At 42.0% G+C, this 22,088-nt stretch overlaps 1 protein-coding gene across 1 annotated transcript in view; it reads left to right on the forward strand.

The window, feature by feature from the left end:
- Positions 1 to 11,365: 11,365 nt before the first annotated feature.
- Positions 11,366 to 22,088, forward strand: part of LOC147618788 (oxysterol-binding protein-related protein 3B-like) — a 35,611-nt gene continuing 24,888 nt past the window's right edge. Inside the window, exons 1-2 of the mRNA XM_086773833.1 lie at positions 11,366 to 11,958; positions 12,085 to 12,178. Coding sequence (XP_086629959.1) covers positions 11,867 to 11,958; positions 12,085 to 12,178 — 186 coding nt within the window. The 5' untranslated portion in view covers positions 11,366 to 11,866. The remainder of the gene's footprint in view (positions 11,959 to 12,084; positions 12,179 to 22,088) is intronic.

The raw sequence follows: 22,088 nt of genomic DNA on the forward strand, positions 1-22,088 counted from the left end.
CATTTGGGTCCCACACTTAACCGATCTAGAAGTTCATCAATCCTAGGGATAGGATACTTATTTTTAATTGTTAATTGATTCAATCATGTGTATTCAATATACAGAGTCTTAACGTTCCATCTTTCTTTTTTTAAAAGAGAACGGCTACACCCCAAGGTGAGACACTGGGTCTAACGAATCCCTGTTCTAACAATTGTCTTAACTGCTCCTTAAGTTCTATGGCTTCAGGGACTGGCATTTTGTATGCACGCTGGGCTACTGGTCGAGCTCCGGGGGTTAACTCGATCTCATGATCTACTTTGCGAGATGGAGGCATCTCAGTCAGCTCTTCAGGAAACACATCTGCATACTCACTTAACCACTCTGGTTCTTTAGCCTTGCATTTTATGTCTACCAGATTCATCTTAACGACATAGACAGCTTTCCTCTTTCTGAGCCCTTTTAACAATTTAGAAGCCTTGACTAATTTGCAGCACTGGGGATCCTGAAATTCCAATTCCTTGAACTTTATTCCTGTGAAGGTCAAGGAAAGAGATGGCTCCATTATGACAAATGAATGTCAGTCTAATTCTTATGGAGCCAATCCATTCCAAGGATTCCATCATAGACTCCCAAGGGTAGGACTCTGAACTAGCACTCTGTTACGTTCCCATCTAGACTAAACTGAATAAGGTCGCATTTATGTGAGAGGAAAATCACTGGTTTGAAGCCTTCACAAAAACAGAGAAATGATGCTCATTGTGGATGCAATTAGAGCTAGTTTTTTGCAAAACTCAGTCAATTGATGGATTGTGCACATGCCTTGGAGTGTTAGGTAACCATATATGCTCCCAAATACCACTACAAACAAATAAATTCACCTCTATAGCAGGCAGACTGTCATGAAACAGAGCAGTTCTTCATTTTTTTGCTAGGTGGAGGCCAAAAATCAAGTCTTGTGGTTGATAAATTCCAAAATATCCTTAGCAGCTGTGTGGTACATACACTTGAGAAGGATGCTATATGTTTGGTTGAAGCAATTATGCATTATGGAGCTGGAAATGAGCTGATTAATAGGCTGTCTACTGTCATTAGTGAAACAGAGGGTGGTTAATCGACTAATTACTCTCTCATCTTAAATAATTGGTCTAATTCCTTTTACATGGAGTTAGTAGACATCAATGCTAAGCTAATGAATGCCTGGTCTCTCAATTTGGACAAGAACCAAAGGAATTAGAGCAATTTTACTACTGGTCTTTTCTGGTTTTACTGGTTTTTCTCAAAACATAGAAGGGGATTTAACAAATTTGGTATGTACGCATCTTGGTTGGTGTTGATATGCCATTGAGCTTGTTTAGGTGTCAATGCAAGTTATCCACACTTGATTGAACCACTACATTGCAATTTGAAGCCTTGGAAAGCGCACCAAAATAGGGTACCTTGGACCGCATATGCCAGTTCATTTTGGATGCAATCAGTTTGATTTTCTACATCAAAAGTGAAGTTTGTTGAGTACTTTGGAGTATTTGGAACACTTATTAGAGTGTGGCTGAGCTAAGGAAGGCTCGAGTATAGATTTGGACATGTGCAAAAGGTGCATTTGCATTGAGCAAATATGTCAGATAACCCAGTACAGATTGTGGGTGAAAAGTTGGATAGGAAGAACTTCCAGGCATGGAAGTACAGGATCAAAAGCTTTCTGAAGGGAAAAGGTTTTTGGAACCTTATTACAGGTGCAGAGCCAGAGCCGGAACTACCCCGATAACCTACACAGCAACAGGTTGTAGCTCATTAAGCAATGGTCAGAAGAGCATACAAAGTTTTGCATTACCTGTCTATATGTATCTCGGATGCTATACTCATACATATACATGATGCTGAGAATCCCAAGGATGCATGGGATACATTGGTAAAGACACTAGTGCTCGCAAGTCTCAATTGTTGAGACAACAGATTCATAATGTGAAACGAAAAGGAAGAAGCGTCCATGATTATGTACAAGAGATAAAGAAGTATGTAGATGCATTGGCAACAATCAATGCCCCCATGCCTGATGATGATTTGGTAGACATTGCCTTGCGTGGTCTCGGCAAGGAGTACAAGTCCTTTGATACATCTATCTCGGTTCAGAGTACAGGTTTACTAGATTTTGATGAGTTGGTTTCACTCTTGCTTGTTGAGGAAATCAAACTCGGTGACTCTTTTCATGATGCATCTACTAGCCACCATGATGATAATGGCAAGAATCAGGTATTCTATTCACAAAGGGGATTTAGAGGCAGGGGGAGATTTGCATCACATGGTCGTGGTAATGGTCGTGGATGGCATGATAGGTCACCAACAATAGAATTGTCAGCCTACATATGGTGCTAGAGGTGGCCGTGGATATACACCTCAGAGAGGCAGAGGTAATCCTCGTGGTAGAGGACGTTGGCAAGGCCAACAAACAGCTATGCAAAATGTGGAATGCCATTACTATGGGAAATTTGGTCATATGGCACGTGATTGTTTTCGCAAACAAAATGATTTGAGAGAGGGTAGAGCACAACATGGTGGACATTATGCACAACATGGTGGTGGAAATTATGCATCAAGCAGTAAAATGATGGCAGTGCAAATCACTTGTTTGCCATGAAACATGTTGTGGGATCTATGATGACACTTGGTATATAGACTCTGGAGCATCAAACCATATGACTTGTCATGGCGAATGGTTTGAGCATATGAAGCCTATGGATGTGAAAGGCTATGTGGAAACAGGAGATGATACCCAACATGCTATCACACATGTTGGAAGTGTACCATTGGTTATGCACAATGGTGAAACAAAGTCTATGGGACAGATGTCTTGTATGTGCCTTCTATTACAAAAAGTTTGGCCTCAGTTGGTCAAATGGTGGAACAAGGTTTACAGGTTCGTTTCAACGAGCATGGTTGCTTCGTTGAGGATTTCAAAAATGGATGTAGAGTCATTGCCAAAGGCAAGAAAGAAGGCAGGTTATTTAAGTTGGATGCTGGGATTCCTGAGTTGAAATCAGCCATGTTCTCTAAAAGCCGAAATGTGGTACAGGACATTGACATGTGGCATAAAAGGATTGGACATGTGAACATACAAAGGTTAAAGAACATGCAGGCAAGAGACATTGTTAGTGGGCTGCCTAGATTCAAGTATGATGGGAATATGCATGTCTGTGATGCTTGCCAGTTTGGAAAGCAAGCAAGGTTGCCGTTTCCTAAAGAAGGCAACATGAGTAGCAGGCCACTTTAGATAGTTCATAGCGATGTATGGGGTCCTGCACAAAACCCATCCATTAAAGGCAGCTTGTATTATGTGACATTCATTTTGATGATTTCAGCAGAATGACTTGGATTTACTTTCTCAGAGAGAGAAAAGTGAAGTGTTGGGAAAGTTTATGGACTTCAAAGCTTTTGCAAAGAAGCAATATGGATCTTGGATAAAATGTTTGACAGATGGAGGTGGTGAATACACCTCACATGTTTTTGAAAATTTCTTGAGAAAGCATGGCATAAGAAGGCAGTTAACTTGCAGGTACACACCTCAGTAAAATGGTGTTATGCTGAGAAGAAGAATAGAGCCATTTGTGATGTGGCCAGGGCAATGCTCAATGAAAAGAGCATGCCAGACTATTATTGGGCAGAAGCGTGTGCCACCGCCGCGGTGTATGTACTTAATAAGACACCCACAGCAGCCATACATGGAAGTACGCCAGAGATGCGGCTTGAATTCCACTTTTACCATTTAAATGATTTAATTCCAAATGTCATGGGAATTTCTCTTTTATCGTTTGAAATTCCTCATGCATAAAATAAATTTATCTAAAATTTCTCTTAAATTAAATAAAAATATCCATTATTTTAATATACCAAAATTTCTCTTTTTCCATTTAATTACATGGATCTCCATTATCATGGGAGTTCCTCTTTTTGCATTTAAATGATTGAACTCCAAATGTCATGGAAATTCCTCTTTTATCATAAAACAAAATTAATCTAAAATTTCTCTTTAAATTTAATAAAATATCCATTATTTTAATTATGCCAAGAATTCCACTTTTACCATTTAAATGATTGAATTCCAAATGTCATGGAAATTTCTCTTTTATTATTTAAAATTTCTCATGCATAAAATAAATTTATCTAAAATTTCTCTTAAAATTAAATAAAAATATCCATTATTTTAATATACCAATTTGATCACATAGTTGAGTTGCAAACTTTATTTTACGGAATCTTTCTAGAAAAGCAGTCATGACCTCTTCATAGGTCTAGAAATGGTTGTCTTGATATCTTGGCACCCACTCCCTAGCTCTGTCTTTAAACGTATTCATGAAAGCATCTTTGAAAAATTTCACTTAGCACTGGCTCTTCCACATCTCGAGGTCTCGCCACTTTCTAGTATTGCTCAAACCTCCTCACATGCAGATCTGCATCTTCCCCTTTCCCTTTTGAGTACACCAGAAATTTTTTTGGCTAATGACGCCATGGCTTCCTTGAACCTTTTCCGAGGGTTCTGTTGTAGTTGTTCTTTCCAATTTTGCTGCTCCACCCTTCTTGGGCTTTACGAACCCGGACTTTGCTTGGCTTTTAGCTCTTGGCACTCCTTTTCTTAGTCCAAGCTGTGCCTAAATTCATACACTTCCTCTTGCTCGTGCGGGGTTGCAAAAGTTTCAGCACTGCCTTCTTGATTGTGATGGTGCAAGGCACTCCCAACTGTAAGCTTCCTAGAGGGTCTCTTAGAGGACATTACTTTTCATCATCCTTAGATCCCTAAACATGCATGAAGCATGCTTGAAGTTGGTTGAGTTGTGTGGTGAGAAGCTCTTCGCATTGACTTCTTCGAAAAATTCCTTCCATGCTATGGTTTCTCCTCATACTTGTTCTAAGCAGACCTACACTTTCCTTTAACTAATGGTGCAAAATGCTATTTAACAGCGTTTTTTCCTACCATCATGTTTGTTGTTCCCTAGTAGGATCACCAAGTGTTTCTCACTAATTCCCTCTCATTGGAATGGCAAGACAGCAGTCTGTGGTAACATACTCGTCAGGTAATGCCATGGGAGACGTGCAGTCACCCACCACAGTTTCCAGGTTGAAACACCAACTCTTATATGGTCAAGGGGACACACAAAACACCACTCTACTGTACAAACCTTCACTCTCACTCTCTTACTTCTTAGCTCTCCACTAATTAACTCACTCACTCTCTCATACATAGAGAGCATATTCAGTAGAATAGAGACACAACAGTCTTAATCCACATAACGTAGAGAACAACTTAGAACAACAATGAAATGGCAAGCTCGCTCGTAGTTATATTCCATAAACATGGCAGACTAACACAAAGCAATTTCCCAAAACATACTAACATTCCCTAAGTACAACAAGCTTCATGACATAACTGTCAACTGTATGTTGTGAGCATACAACGATGGCACTCTTCATAGATTTCTTCTATCTGAGCATCTATCTCTATTCTTGTCTGATGCATTACCCCCTCGTCACTATCTATAGTGACCAGTTGCGCTGAGTCTTCTTGTTCTTAACAACAACTCTCTAGTGGTTACAGTTTGCCACCTCCACATGTGTAATATCGAGGTGGTGCTCACAACGTGGGGAGTGGGTTACCAGTGCCTTCTGCCACCATTGAGCTGCTGGGCACAACACCAACAAGTAGCCACTCGCTTATGCTGAGCTTCTTATTCAAACATAGATCTAAGCTAATAATCCACCATTGCCTAAGGAACTAATAATACCATGTTAACAATCATGGTGGATCAAAGAGTAGGAGGTTAGCCCTAATAACAGTCGATAAGGAGATGAGATTGAAACATTTTAGAAAGTGTTAGGTTATCACTATGTGCCTAATGCATGCATAATAAAGAGAAAGCCCAACAAGTTGAGTGTGAGGGAAAACTAAAAGAGAAGCACTAATTAAGGCTAAACGGACACATAAGAGATTAACCAAGACTAGTAATGACTTAACACTCCAATAATTGTCTTGCATTAGCAGAAGGTACATATGCATTTCATATCTCCATTGACAGGAAATAGAATCTTGGGGAGACACATCACTTGCTATTCAAATGGATTAAAATTATAACTTCAATTATTACCATGAGCAAGATAGCATAAAAACATAAATAAGAATAAACACATGAGAAAGTATTAGGTGCAATCTACCCCCCTCAAGTAGTGTCAGCCTTCTCCCACTTCTTGAGTATTTATGCTTTATTAATAAAAATAGCCCATAAGCCCAAAATAGATGCACACTTATGCATGGGCTTGCCCTTTATGAAATTGGGGGTTGCTTTTAACACAAACTTAGGTAAAGTATTCCTATCTAACCAGTGAAGGAGAATTACAAAAAGAACCCCAAGGGCTAATTCATGTGCAAATAAATAAGTCCACGCCCAATATAACAAAAGTGGGTGTCTCAATAGGTCCACGCCCAAGTACATCAAAATTGGGCGACGAACACCAATTAAAAACTCATAGTAGATACTGCGAGACAAAAATACGAAGGTAAGAACCGTCCTGATAACAGCTCATGCCATATCGCCGCTATCATGTCCTAGCCATTCCGACTTATGAGCACAAAGCCCGTCAATCTCACCAACCTACACAAGGTTGTCCATTCAAACACATTACAAATTAGCAACACATGCTAAAAGTACACAATAACACATAAGTATTAATTCCAACACTTAGTTCTAACCATCCCTAATTTCATATGTCCTACACATGGAATATTCGGAATCACCCAAGTGCCATGCTACGAACATAGTGGTAATTAGGCGTCCACACACACCATATAAATGAGTGCTCAAAAAAGCACCATCCAACTAGCTCCAAATGAGTGCACATCAACACATGCTAGACCACAACCTTTTAACTCTTTTGGAGAGTTCTTCACCTCTCCCTCACCTACTTCTACAAGTTACAAGTATTCTTAGAAATAACGAACCATACAAGAGTAAAACACTAACACTAAAGAGCTATGCTCCCCCTCCATCACCACTTTTCCAACATATAAGGGGGTGGGTAACTCAACCATCCCAAGTAACTTTGTTTTACAAAATGGATTCTTTCTTGTATACAGAAATTGCACACCACAAGAAGGAGTTGAGAGAGAGAACAGGAGAACAGATATTCATTTCTCTAATCTACTCTCTTATATATATCGCCTTGGGTTGATTACTCTTTAGAGATTTCTCTATCAATGGATTGATTTAGATAAGGTCGTTCAGGGTGGTGCTCTAGGTAGGCAGTTGTCAATTTCTTGATGTGATGCCCACAAACATTTCTTGGATGATACATAGGTGCTCCCAAAAATGATCGTGGTCCTACTAATTTGGCAATGTGGACATAGAAAAACATTAAAATTGAGCTTGGTGACAAATTATTTCACTGCTCGTTATTTTTTTTAAATATTTACAGGGGCAATAAATTCCTAAGAGTGTGGAGGGAAGCACGAGTGTATGTAGTTTTAAAAGTTACTATTGCTACATTGAAAGATCCTTGCCCCCTCCGCGCAACGAATTCAAAGGTGCTAGCGGAAGTAGCACTTCTTGCGTAGGGTAGAGCCTCTCACTCGGGGCCTCGCCCACCACGAATATCCGGACAAGAGACTAATCCCTCGGTTCTTCCAAAACCGAACCCGGAAAAACTTCCCTTGCCCAGAAAGCACGGGCGATTCCTCCAAGATATTTTTATTCTAACATAGTCAAGAGCCTTAACTAACCAAACTGATCCACAGAACCCGTAAGTCACATGGTCATATTTAGGAAAAGACTTGCACTTGGATCATAGAGACCAATGCTTTTTTCCTCATCGAGAGGCACAACCATTTATTCTTTTCCATAGAACAAGGACTATCCGGGATTTACTTCATCTATCGTACCATAACAGAATTGAGTCTCATTTTAGGGATCCATCAGTCCAGCCTAACCCCATCCAGTCCCATGGGTTAGCCAACCGCCTAACCACTGTAGTGATAGGATCCAATTAGGAATTTGGTTATGTTTTGTCCCGGGGGTACCAGGGAAAAGAGTTCCCAGGCCCCCTAGCTAGCACTTCAAGCAAACTTCAAGATAGTCACACCACTTACACACCCAATATGAAATTGCCTGTTTCACAGATTCAGCTGTCTTTAAAACAATCTTTTAATGAAACCATAGTATCATTGATCATAATCCTCCAAAATATCCAGGTTGAATTCTAATTTCCAATCATTCTTTCATCGGTGTACCTATGGCATCATTGGCAAAAACCAGAATGCTCACTACCTATCCACTCAAGGACCTTTTCATTAGTTCCTAGCTCATAGTACTCGGAAATATATTCACTTATAAAAATCCAAATGGACTCTCCGTTGAAGATCAACAAGATCAACCAACAGATCCATATAAAAGAGCCGTGGACTCATCCGTTGAGGACTAGCAAGGACAATCAACCAGATCCATACCCGAGTTCAGAAAAACAACTCTAACACCTTGTTCCATTTTCTTCCTCGATGCACGTGTGGGTATCTTCAACAACCTAGAGCCCGAGCACCGTATGGTCAGCACCCTCTAGGCTCCTTCACAGGTCACCTGGTGCTTCACTCATAGGCTGCTTCCTTGGTCCCTCATCCACCGTACCGGAAGCTCACCATTTAAATCGAACTGAGGCTGGTCAAGACCGACCTTGCTACGCGAGACGTCCTCCGTTGACTCTCCGTCAGCTACTACTATTGCAACTTTATCACTTAGGTCTCCACGACCTCATTCACAAGATGGTCAAAATGCTTCCCCAGCATTCTTGACATAAAACAGTCATTTAAAAACATGTCATAAATACAGTTTTTAACGAACTCTCATCTTTCCACATTGTTCCACATCATTTCTCGTTATTCCACATTCTTTTACATCAATTCACATTGCTTAATCCACTTCCAATCATATGTATTCCTATCGTCCTTCATCCATTGTCATCTAGTCACATCATATTACATCTCATCACATCTATCCTCATTACATCTCATCCATTCACATCTATCCTCATTACATCTCATCACATCTATCCTCATTACATCTCATCCAATCACATCTACCCATATCCATATCACATCACATCACATCCATTCACATTGCATCTCATCCATTCACATCTATCCCGATTCACATCACATCACATCACATCCATTTCACATCACATCTCATCCATTCACATCTATCTCGATTCACATCACATTGCATCACATCCATTCACATCACATCACATCACATCCATTCACATTGCATCTCATCCATTCACATCTATCCCGATTCACATCACATCACATCACATCCATTTCACATCACATCTCATCCATTCACATCTATCTCGATTCACATCACATCACATCACATCTCATCTCATTCATTCACATCTATCCCGATTCACATTACATCACATCCATTCACATCACATCTCATCCTTTCACATCTATCCATATCCATATCACATTGCATCTCATCTATTCACATCTATCCCGATTCACATCACATCCATTTTACATCATATCACATCCATTCACATCACATCTCATCCATTCACATCTATTTACATCACATCACATTCACATCCATTCACATCTATTTACATCACATTACATGTCTTCCATTCACATCTCATCGCATCCATTCACATCCACATCACATCACATACATCCCATCCACATTACATCACGTCCACATCTCATTCTCATCCATTTACATCACATCACTTCCTTTCACATATCATCACATCTCAATCTCATCTCATCGCATTCACATCCACATCCATTTACATCACATCACATCTCATCCACATCTCTTCACATCCACATCCACATCCATTTACATCACATCACATCCCATCCACATCTCATCACATCCACATCCATTTACATCACATCACATTCCATCCTTGACACCTTGGTAAGGAGGGGGAGACTCTTGAGGTAGGCGCCTAATTCACACATGTGGATGAGTTTTTAGTTCAAAAAAATTGTGATATTTTTATCTCTCCTCTCTCTTGGATCAAACCAAATAAAAAAGGGAGCCAACCTATCTTGTACAAAAATCTCACGCCTCCTATTCTTTTAGAATATTTTTAATTGTCAAATATTTCAACAAAACCTAAAAATTTAAATTTGCATCATTTTCTTTTACAATTTTACACCTATGACTTGAATTATAGGTGAATTATTGAATATATCCTTAGAGTCATCTGGACAGATACTCTTAAAGGCATGTGTACAAAGAATATGTCATGTGCTATTCCCCTATTTAGATGAACACCTTCATTAATGAAATTAGAGGATAATAGCAAATTGTTACATAGTTGTATAGAATGTGATTATGTACTTATGGTGGTGCTCTCTCTGAAATCATTTTGGAACATTCTCCTTGCTTGTTTTAATACCTATAGTTAAATAATGACAATACTTTAGAATTTACCTATATAATGAAAAGGAAAAATAAAAATTTTAACCTCAAAGAAATAAGACTAACAATGCTCTCCTCAATATAAATTTTACTCATATAGTCCATGTGAATATGCTAATGGAAAAATTAATGCCACCTAGAAAAAATGTGCTTTCTTGATTTTTAAAATAGTTATTATGCTACCCAAGTTGACACTTTCAAGTGTTGAGAAGAAAAAAGACTCTCCATTAAACTGTATGTTGTGCTTTGTTGGAATAAGAATCTAGACTTCACCATAGCATAATATAAATGCATGTTGCCTACCCATAGAAATTGTTAAGTTTCCAATGTTGCTCTTCGACTTCACATGCTCTCGCATATGGTATAATCCACCAATCTCTTATTATTATAGTTTTAAGAAGAGACTTGTGCCACCTCCTTGCCCACACTATTTGTATACTCTTTTTCTTTTTGCTTTTTTCCCACTCACACATACATGCATAGAAGAAGCGTTGGTGTAGTCAAAAGTATTAATTTCATCAACAATTGGTTTAACACGTTGATGTGCAAGGATTTTGCAAGAGGCTTCTTCTATGTTCTTAACGATTGGAATCGACTTGAACATCCACATCATTTTTGACAAACTTCTAAAATAGGTGCACTTCTAATGTTTTTGTGATAATGAGCAATCGAAATCAAATTTTCTTATAGTTTTAAGCCATGCCATATTCTTCACATGTTAAATGAATCCCATGTTGTTTCAAAACGGTGGCTTTTTTTCTTTGTAGCAATGAGAATGAATCATCGACGACCAATTAGTGCTTTGCATGCTTAGGCGAGCATCGATGCCACCATTAAGTAAGCTAGCACATCATCTTTGTTTCTGCAAAGCAACAAAGAGGATGGATCATACACCAATTATTGCACAGGTTTGCATCAATGCCATGTTAGTTTTGTAAGTAGTGTTTATTTCTACATATCACATATCAACATTGTGAATGATTGAAGAAGGGGCTAGAGTGACTATCTTTCTCATGGTCAACCAGATGGAAGTCTTCATAGTAGAAACCACAAGCTGCCCTATAGAGAGAGGTCTATATAATATTGGCAAAGCCTTTTTTTTCTACTCTCTTATTTTTAAGCAGTCTGCCGTAGAGAGGGCGAGCTGGATTTGTCTGCTGCAAACCATATCGTCTTTGCAGGTCATCTTACCCCTTTATTCCCAGCTTTTGTTCATCCCCCTCCTTCCTTAGCTAGATCTGCAGATTCTGCTCCATAGCCGCTCTTCTGCAGATCTTCAATCACATGCACAGGCTTTTGCTCGATCTTTGAGATTTTTAGTGTTTGCACAGAGAAGCTTTTAGGGTTTGACAGGCAGAAGCTTCCTCGGTTTTTCTTAGCTTTCTCAGAGTTGAAGAGAAACCCTAAGATCTCCAGCTATGAGCAATCGTAATGGCGGTGGTGGCTTCTTTGCCGCCATCACTTCGGGGTTCTCCAGTCTTGGCAACGCTATGCACAAGTCCGTGAACAGGTATGTGCCGCATTCTTCACCTCCCCCCCCCCCCCCCCCCCGGCGTCCGTCGATCGGAAATTCTGTGAAGTGATTTATGTGTTGAAGAGCGGCGACATCTTTACAGATTTCTGAATTGCTTTGTAGCTTGCTTGGATATGAGGGTTTGGAGGTGATCAATCCCGAAGGGGGTCAAGAGGATGCGGAGGAGGAAGCTAGAAAGGGCCGTTGGAAGCAAGAGGTGTGCCATCGTACTTGCTTTTTGTTATAACTGTTATTGATTTCCAATCTATCACTTAGAGCTCATGGCCAGCAAGACCTCGCTACAGGAACTTCGTATGAAAATGTGTGTGTGAGTGTTATCACTTCAGGGCCTGCAAAAGCCATACTGTGTATATAGAAGTTTATGGTATTGAGTCTTGTTTGACTACCTTTTTATCGGGAGTCGTTTGGTTCAGGTCTTGTTTTACCATGAAGTTTTTAGATTCTTATCAAAGGGACTATAGGTCAGGCAAAATGTGCATCTTGGGTTGTCCGATCCCTCTTGGATTTTTTCAAGTGTTTATTTCAGATCCCTTTTGAATTTTGCCAAGCATGTGTGGCGAGCACAAGTGCATAGCCTAGAAACGAGGGTTGAAGGTTCTCAAGGCATGGCCTGAGTTCAAACCCTCCCTAGTCACCGCTTCATTTGTTGAAAGTCATTTTAAAATCCTTCTACTCAAGACGAAGCTTGTGTGTGGCATACTTCGGACTGTGCCTTTGTATAACAACCTTGGGACTGAAAGCTTATGTGTGGCATACTTTGGACTGCGGCATTGTATAACAACCTTGGGACACTGGACAGTGATGGGATTGACAAAGATTAAGGTTTATCATAGTTCTTTCTATGCATCACATCTTGTGGATGAATGGCTTGTCTATAAGATGGGGTGATTGGGAACCCCACAGGATCAATTGGTATCTCATGATGGAGGAGCTAACCTGGTTTGTTGACGGTGCAGACTGTCTTGAAGGGGCTCCTTGGGTTAAAAGGTGTGAGGTGAAGTTCTAGATTTAGGTGCTTGCTTCTAAATTTTTGACACGAATTATGACTGAAATAAAGGAGGATCTCAGGCATGCTCTTGGGTTATAGATGCACTGCAGCCATGCTTGAAGTCTTTTAGGTTTCGACTACGAGGGGCTAGGAAAACCTTTTGAGCTAGAAATTGAAGATGGCTCTACCGAGAGCCCTTAAGCATTGAAGCAATTACTATTCTAGCTCCTAGCAGTGATTTATTTTCTGGTGGGCCCCATCTGCTACTTCTTCACTGTTCTGTGTCTCGTGTGCAACCACCTGCTTTTGAATGCAAGCATGCTTAGCATGCTTCTGGCCACTGCATGGCGTCCCTTGTTTGATGTGCAACTGGCCTGCAACTCAGTCAGATCACCTGACTTGTAGCATAAATAGATCCCATTTTGCTGCTCACCTAATACTTGTATCTGGAGTACCCTTTCCATTGTTTAAAAAAAAAAAGTGTTGAGCTTGAGCTTGAAGACAATGGGTAGTGTCCCAAAGCCAACTGCTTGTTTTTAGTTGAGAGATTTGATGAAGGATCCCATAGATTGTTTTTATTGCTGCAGGCCAAAGACTTCATTGCATATGTTTTTTTGTTCATTATGAAATGCAACAGGGAGCCAGCGGACTTATTATTTCTAGATGTTTTTGTTGTGCTTACAGCTAGATTTTAAAGTGGTTAATTTCAAAGAAGAGTAAAGCTAATATTTTTTGAGGGCAGAGACCAGGACATTGACATAATGATATGCAGAGGTGTGGTCCAATGCTGCATGCTACAAGATATTTCTCATGAGTCGTACCTAGTAAAGACCATAGTAACATGAAACGCTTCGTCCGTCTCGTTGTTTCGAAGGTTTCGTTTCGTTTTGTTTTGTCTGTTTTGGACGAAACGCAAAGGTTTCGAAATGACACTTCTTATATACACATATCAAATTTATAACATAGCCAACAGAAAGATGAAGATGCATGTTTTGGAACTAGTGGATATGAAATTCATGATTTTGGGAGAAGGTTTTTTGGTATTTTCAAAATTTGGGCAAGAAAAGGAGAGAAAGAAAGGAGGAAAGAAACAAGTTGGAAGGGAAGAGGGAGGTGAGAAGAAAAGGGAAGGAGGTGAGAAGAAAAGGAGAGAAAGTTGGAAGACAAGAAAAGGAGAGAAAGAGGAGGGGGAAAGAGGAGGAGGGAAGAGGAGGGGTGGACCGTGGAGGAGAAGAGAGAGAGGAAAATGGAAGAGGAAAGAGGAGGGGTGGACCGTGGAGGAGGAGAGAGAAAGAGAAAAAAGGAAGAGGAAGAGGAGGCATGGAGGAGAAGGAGTGAAGGAGCGAAAAGGAGGAGTGGACAAGGAGAAGAGGCAGAGCAACAGGTTGCGGCTAAGAAGTAGTGTTGGATGCGTCAAGTGGCAAATGGGCAAAAACAAGGATGGAAATGACGGCAAAAATCGCATTTGCAAAAAAAAAAAAAAACCTCTCGCCTATTTTTTTAATCTCACGTTAAATTTGGGCGAAACACCATTTCGATGGGCAGGTTTTATTTTGTTTCGAAACGTTTCATGCCGTTTCAAGAGGGCAAAATGGGTTTTTATGTTACTATGGTATAGACCACCTGCGTAGAGGATTGATACTACTTGGGAGGTTGTTGCTAGTATCATAGCTTTGCAGATTTGGAAGGCCAGAATCCAGATGTACATTGGCTATTGAGGACACTCAGATACATGACACTTAGTGCATTTGTACTATATGGGGAGATATTATTCACATGGGCTAGTATACAGGGACCTAGATCTGCACATACAAAGTGCACTGTTTTCATGGGGAGTGGGATCAAGGCTCAACGACCCCCACAAGACTCTCTTGGCACCTTTGTGCGTCCCATTAGTTGAGATCAACGTACATTTTGGGGTTTTGTTTTGCTTCAGCTTCCAGTTGTGATTTTGTGAGGTTTACTCATACTTATAGAAGTCTCCTTTTTGCAAAAGAAGAGTAAAGCTTTGCAGTATTCTATCATTTGCAGGCCGTAAAGATTTATTTATAGGATGCGAGGTCAGAGCAAGGCATGTGTGACGAGGATTGTTGCTATCACTCTTTATTGAAACTCTTTATTGAACCTGCATGGAAACTAGAGTGAGCCAGGTTTTTTTACGTGAAATAATGGGACCTACCCATGTGACTGTGTGTTTGAGAGGCTGGTGCATTATATGCATTGATGCGTTGTTTACTCATGATAAAATAAAAATCAACCATATGGAGACAAGAGTAGGGAGTGATCTCGCTGAAGCTGAAATTCAGCTTTAGGTCTCATGAATATTAAACACTGAAGAGTCTATAGGTCTAGAGTGTAAGCAATTCCAAAAATCAGTAATTGAATTAGTCATTTATAGAGGGTGCGCCATGCGACCGCCAAGCTCAACATATGACAAATACCAATCATGTGAGCTTGTGAACCTTCAAATTTGCGAAGACTGAATTGGATCGTGTAGAGACAAAGGGTTGTGTGAAGTCGGAGACAAGCTTTTGGCTTTAAGCTTTACGACAAGCTTAAGCTCTAAGATCATGCCTAGGTGCTGCAAATTGGAGTGGAGCTATATGTGTTATCAACCCAAAGGTAGTGCCCCACTTTTGTTGACATTGGTTGTTTGGAGTGTTTGCTGATAAGACCTAGAAACCTATAGGAGAGCACAAAAGCGTAGAGAAAAGCTAGATCCTGCGAATCCATGAAAAGTAAAACCGAAAAGCTTACTGAGACCTTTTCTTGTGCATCACGATAACTTCCGTGTGTAGGTCACTCTGATATCAAGTGTTACAACGCCATGGATCTCCTAAACGCAAAACACGAGTGATTAGTACAAACCCCCTAAGAGGGGTGCAGGCTAACTCACCTTCCAACTGTTGGTTCTATGCTCTAAACCACATTTGAGTGAGGGACTAAGTTTTGACTCCCACAAATCCATGCTATTCCTTCGACATGCCAGCCCATGCTCTACCATATGCATAGCCTGAGTCTTGGTTGAACTTTGACCAATAGTGACGTTATGACAACAATAACCCATGTTACACTTGTATAGTGCCCATTGTTGCTATAAATAACCATCTTGTTATACATATGCAGTACACATGGATTTATTAATGATAACCTTTGCTGTCCCTATTAGCATGCTTTCTCCTAGTCCTTGATTACTTGATATTTGTCATGGAGTCACAACTCATCGATTTGCTTCTCAGCATGAAGGCATCCATGGACACGTAGGTGGTGAAAATGGAGGCTATATTTGCCTCCATTGATAGGATGGAGTCGGCATGTCACAAGCGGACACGTAATACAGAAAACTAGTTTCCCAAATTACAGCATACATTCAACATCCATCACAACATGAGCATGAATCAACACATCTGTCACATACATCATGTACATATACATTTTGAAACCAGATAAGATAATCTTGCACATGACACAGCATTAGGGGCTGAAGTTGCCCCCCCCCGGTGGAGGTATCTATATTACCAATAGAGTGTTCTCTTGTACAAGATGTGGGTGCTCGGGAGTTCCAATCCTCAGCTAGCACTAGATTTATCCAAATCTGTGGAAAACAAAACAATACAAGCTTGTTCTCTTGTACAAGATGTGGGTGCTCGGGAGTTCCAATCCTCAGCTAGCACTAGATTTATCCAAATCTGTGGAAAACAAAACAATACAAGCTCGTGGTCACCAAACAGAGCAAGGTAGTCACCGACTGCCCAATAGTGAAAACAAATCCTCGGTCACCAACCAAGGCCAAAGCACTCACCAACTGTTGTCCAAATAAAGCCAACCCTTTGTCACCAACTAGGGCCGAAGTAGTCACCAACTGCCGTCCGATGAAACCAAGCCCTTGGTCACCAACTTGGGCTTAACAGTCACCAATGGTTCCTTAGTTTCACGGCTGTCTACACGATTGTGCGCTCCAAACAGGCCCAAAACAGCACTTAGACCAATCGTTTTGCATCCTATGAAGCCGTGTTGAAGTCTGGCACAACCTGTATTTGTTCCATCAAGGAATCCCATGAAGTATGGCTGAGATTTGCTGTAATTCAGTACAGCCAGCCAAAAGAGAATCAATACAGAAAGTCAACCAGCCCTATGGAGTTTATGTGCGACTTGTCTGGTCCCGCCAGCACTAAAGATGAGAGGAGGAGTAGTCGGCCTCTGCTGCAGGTACATCAACAGTCGACCAGCCACCTGTACTCTGTTCCAGCACTAAAGAGAAGAAGAGAAGTAGTGTCGGCCAGCTCTGCTGCTGGTACATCAACAGTCGACCAGCCACCTATACTCTGTTCCAGCACTAAAGAGAAGAAGAGAAGTAGTTGGCCAGCTTTGTATCTCCCTTCTTTGCTGTGCACAGCCCATGTGCTCTTTAGAAAAGCAATCAATGAGCTCTCTTGGCTTCCCTTAGCTTGCTCCACACCCCAAGCACCTAGAAAAGCAACTTGTGGATGTCAAAAATAACTCCTTGGTCTCTTTTAGCAATTCGTGGGCTTTTGGTCCAGTGCCTGGGTGCCCAAACCTCATAATTGGTCCCGGCTCAATAAAATAGTCCAGCCCGATGTGAACTCTCTTATAAAATATAAGTTTGTCCGCCCAAACTTTAATAAATGTGAACCTGCAACCATAGACTTTAGTAAACAAAGAAATAATAATTAAGTAAGGTTGAGTGTGCACACTTACCATCTGCAAAACACATAAAATTCACCGCCTTAGTCCCAAACAAGTGTGCACATGCGCGTCCACGGGGTGTCTAGGCATCCCCGATGCTTGTGGACATTCACAGACAAAATACCATGCAATGTCTAGGCAAACAAAACAAGTCACACATGCAAGTGCACTTCATAGGCAAATGCTTGTGCGCGACAATTTGGATTAAATCTCCCAACTTGCCATCTTGTACACAAAAACGGTCGTGACCATGGGCACCACCCATGCTGAATCCAAATGTTGTACTCACTAGAGCCATTACCCTTGAATGAGCCATTACCCTTGAATGAGCCATTACCCTTGTATGAGCCCAGCTAACTCACTAGGATCACAAACCCTTCCCTGAGTTAACATACTCACTGAACAAAGTCACCAACTCTTTCATGAGTTTATGCAGACACTAGGGTCACTAACCTTGCATGAATGCGTAACTATAGTAGTCAGAGTCGTAGTAGTCAGTCACCAACTCTTCTTACTGACTTAGAGCCACCAATTCTAATCACTCAGTAAAGTCACCAACTTTACATGAGTGAATCCATTATGCTCCAAGAAATCCTTCCGCATGGCACAGATCTCTGGAGGATTGTGACACGGCACCTCGAGCACCTAGTATTCCGGATCTGGAATCTACTAGGGCTTTTACTTCGGAGCAAGTGTTGGACGATTTTGAGAATTAAGTGGCAAAACTTTTTGGAGGAGGATTTTTCACTCTTTTGGATGTAGGCAAGGATGAGCTTCGCTCCTAGTCCGATAGTCACCATTTTACACTTGTGCGTAGTCAGCATGTGACGTCGTTCGCATCACTGACGGTCTCTTTTGTGGAGTCTCCCTTCAACGGGTTTCCTAGGCAGTTCTCACTTGCCTTCATCGGCTTGACGTCGGGAGACTACTAGTTTGCTGAGTTTTTCCTCCATGCCTCGTTAGTAGTGATCTCAATTATTAAAGCTTCTAAAGCCTCCTAAGTTCAATGGGAAGCTAAATGGAGAGGTCATCATCAATTGGACCCGCGAGATGGCTACCATGTTGCAGCAATAGGTATTTTTCAGCTCCATTTAGTGCATACGGCTTTGACAGGTGCCACTCCCTTGTGGTGGGAAGACCACCTTAGGCACCATTTTGTGGCTTGTTGGGATGATTGTCGCAACTTGCCTGCAAGGCAATCTTGAAGCAGCTTATTTCCATAGATTATTAGCTTGAATTGGAGAAGCAGTCAGAGTGTTTTATGCAGAAACATGGTGAATCGATAATCAACTATCTCGCTTGTTTGTGGAAGCTTTTGCTCATGCTCCCAAGGACTGTTTGGCAATCAAAGCAAGTTAAGAGATTTGTGGATGGTTTGAAACTGTCTGTGTACTTAGATGTTCGTGCACATTGACCTCATGATCATTTTTCTATAACCCTCAAGACACCGGAGAGTTCCAAGTTTGGGACTCCACAACAGGGGTAATAGAAAGGCAAAGACAAGGGTAGCTAGTCCAAGGCTAAAGATGATAAGGACAAGGCAAGTGGACGAGCCTCAGTGACTGGCCTCACCCCTGAAGATTGTCATGCCACAATGGCTGAGGTGAAGAAGATTCTCCAGATAGATGTTATACAGCTATCATTTTTATTCTCCAATAACAAAGAATTTTCTTTTGAGACGGTGACATTTGTTGATCGGTCGACCTATGAGATATATAATATTATATATTCTTCCATTCAATTAGGTAGAACTGGACAATGCTTTTATTGTGACTCCGTCTCTCCACCGAGCACATCGTGAAAGATTGTTTGAGGACCTTGGAGGAGCAATCTGAGGTGGTGGCTTTTTTAGAATTGGAGGAGCAGTTCGAGGAGGAGGCTTCTTTTGAACTAGAGGATGAGCGTGAAGGAGATGCATGTGTGTGTGTGTCAACTTTTTTCATTTCTCGAGTCGAGCACACCCCTAGGGTGCTTCATTGCATCAAGCCACATGTACGAACATAGAAAGTTTTCAGCCAGGTCTCTTAGGGAGAGTCTTCACATCTGCCATTTGCACTTAGTGGAGGATCTTGTTAGAAGTTATCTCCTGTCCAGTTTTATACACCAGGGCCTTTGTTGTGGGTGTGCCCGCCCTTATGAGGTGTTTTATCATTTTCCCCCACTCTCCGCATTTTTCCCCTATTTTTTTCATTTTTTTGTGGCTTGGGAGGCAGCCCTGAGTTGGCAGGAGGATCCATTTGCTGGCCGGTGTACTGGAGCTGGCCGACTGTACTTGACGAGTCGTGGATCCTCAGTGCTGGCCGATTGGCTGCATATTGCTGGCTGACTTGATGCAGTCGTGGGGTGCCTTTTTCAGCAGGCCGATTGCTCATATGGGGGCATATAAATAGGCCCCTAGCCCCCTTGCTACTAGTGTATCATATCCGGGATCTTCTTGTGTATATAGAGCAGAGTTACACGCCTACATCTCTCTCTCTCTTGTTCTGTTTTTATTCTGCATGCATTTTGCTCGTGTTCCCAGATCTGGTCATCATCTCCGCTGCGTATTCTGACATGGTATCAGAGCCTAGGCTCTAGATAGTTCTTGGGATTTGTGTGAGCAAGAGGGGGACTGTTGTGTGGCTGATTGGTGGACTGTTTTGGACTGTTCGGGAAGAGGAGAAGCAAGAGAACGGCGGGCTGATTTGCTGGACAGCCACTTGCAGGTATTAGTTCTTCTTTGTTCCCACCCACCCACCCTTTTCAGAGTACCTCCCCGCAATGGCAGATCTATTTGAGATGGCCGAGAGGCATGTGAAGATCCCGACACTCCCCATGTTCCCGGTGGACCGTCAGTTGGACGGGAGCAACTACGGCATATGGAAGGTTATAATGGAATCTGTTCTGGAGTCTTACGACCTCGCTGATTTCGTCGTTGTTGGTGTTCCACGACCGGAAGTAGAGGAAGGGAAGTTACCGTCGACGCGAAAGGACCGGGTGGCTCAGACACAGATGTGGGATCGTGTCAACGCCAGGGTCCGTTCGTTTATTTTCCTCAACTGCACACCATAGGTAATCAATCATGTAAAGCATATGACGTTGGCCAGAGGTATATGGCAGCATTTGGCTTCTCTTTACAATAGGGTATCGCCCATGAAGAGGATTTCCTTGGAAGTACAGATGCGGGTTATGAACCCTGCAAAGTCGTCGACGATGCGGGAGCATATTAACAAGCTGCAGGCTCTTCAGCAGGAAGTTCTTCAGGCTGGGAAAGAGATATCGTCAGAGGATATGGCCATAACGTTGTTGTCACATTTGCCCTCTTCGTACTCAGCATTTTACTCGTCTTTGATTACCAGTGGCAGGCTTAGCACCATCACGTGGGAGGAGCTTGTGTCCATGGTCCTGGACCAGGAGGAACGATTCACGAACCCTCCTCAGGGTGGAGGTTCGGAGGCCTTAACTGGCCAACGGTCGAAAGGCCGTAACTCGAGCAAAGGGAACGCTTCATCAGAGAAGTCTTCTGAGAAGAAGTCCGATGCTGACCCCGAGAAACTGAAGGCAGAGAGGACCTGTAATGATTGTGGCGAGAAAGGCCACTATTGGAGGCAGTGTCCCAAGCGGAAGACCGAGAAGGGTGAAGATTCCTCGGCAGCAATCATGAAGACTCCGGCTTTTGTGCACCTGGAGGTGGTGGACACCGATGTTTCTTCAGGCAAGGAGGAGATTTGAGGACTCCGCAACGGATACTCGGGAGCGGATTCTAGATAGTGGTGCTTCCAGGCACATGACTACTTCCCGTTCCGGTTTACAGGATCTCTGCAGGTGTTCTGGTCACATTCTTACTGGGGATACATCCACTATCCCAGTTCACAGTGAGGGCAGGATGGAGATAGTTCCCGATGACAGAGGGGGGAAGCATTCCTCCCAGGTGTTGTATGTTCCGTCACTTGGTTTTCATCTATTGTCAGTGCATCAGGTTTGCAAGACTGGCGTACGGGTGGAGTTTGATGAGCATTTTGTTGCTCTCCGGGACAAAGCAACAGGCCAGGTGGTTTGGGAAGGCGGAGTGGAGAATGGAGTTTACAAGCTTTCAGCACTCTCTCCTAGGTCCTGAGGTTTGTGATGAGTGGCAGTCTGGTAATGGCCACTTGTGTGCGGATACGTTGCAGGTACAGGCTTTCCGGGACCAAATGGTGGATAGCTTGCCAGTAGATGGCAGCAGTTGGCAGGAACTCTCCAGTACTGATGTTGGTGGTTCTTGTGTTCGTCAGTCAGAGGAAACTGAACAAGTCACTTATGCTCTGATGTCTCGTCGTATTCGGGACAAAGAACCTCCAGTAGACGAGGATGTTCTTTCCACGGGGACCTTTCGGAAAGCCAAGCAAGTGGCAGGTGATTACTTGCAGAAGGAGGTGGTTTTTCCAGGCTT

Source organism: Cibotium barometz, chromosome 34 (genome assembly GCF_041138505.1).
Source record: "Cibotium barometz isolate CiBa-2024 chromosome 34, ASM4113850v1, whole genome shotgun sequence".
Lineage (NCBI taxonomy): Eukaryota > Viridiplantae > Streptophyta > Polypodiopsida > Cyatheales > Cibotiaceae > Cibotium > Cibotium barometz.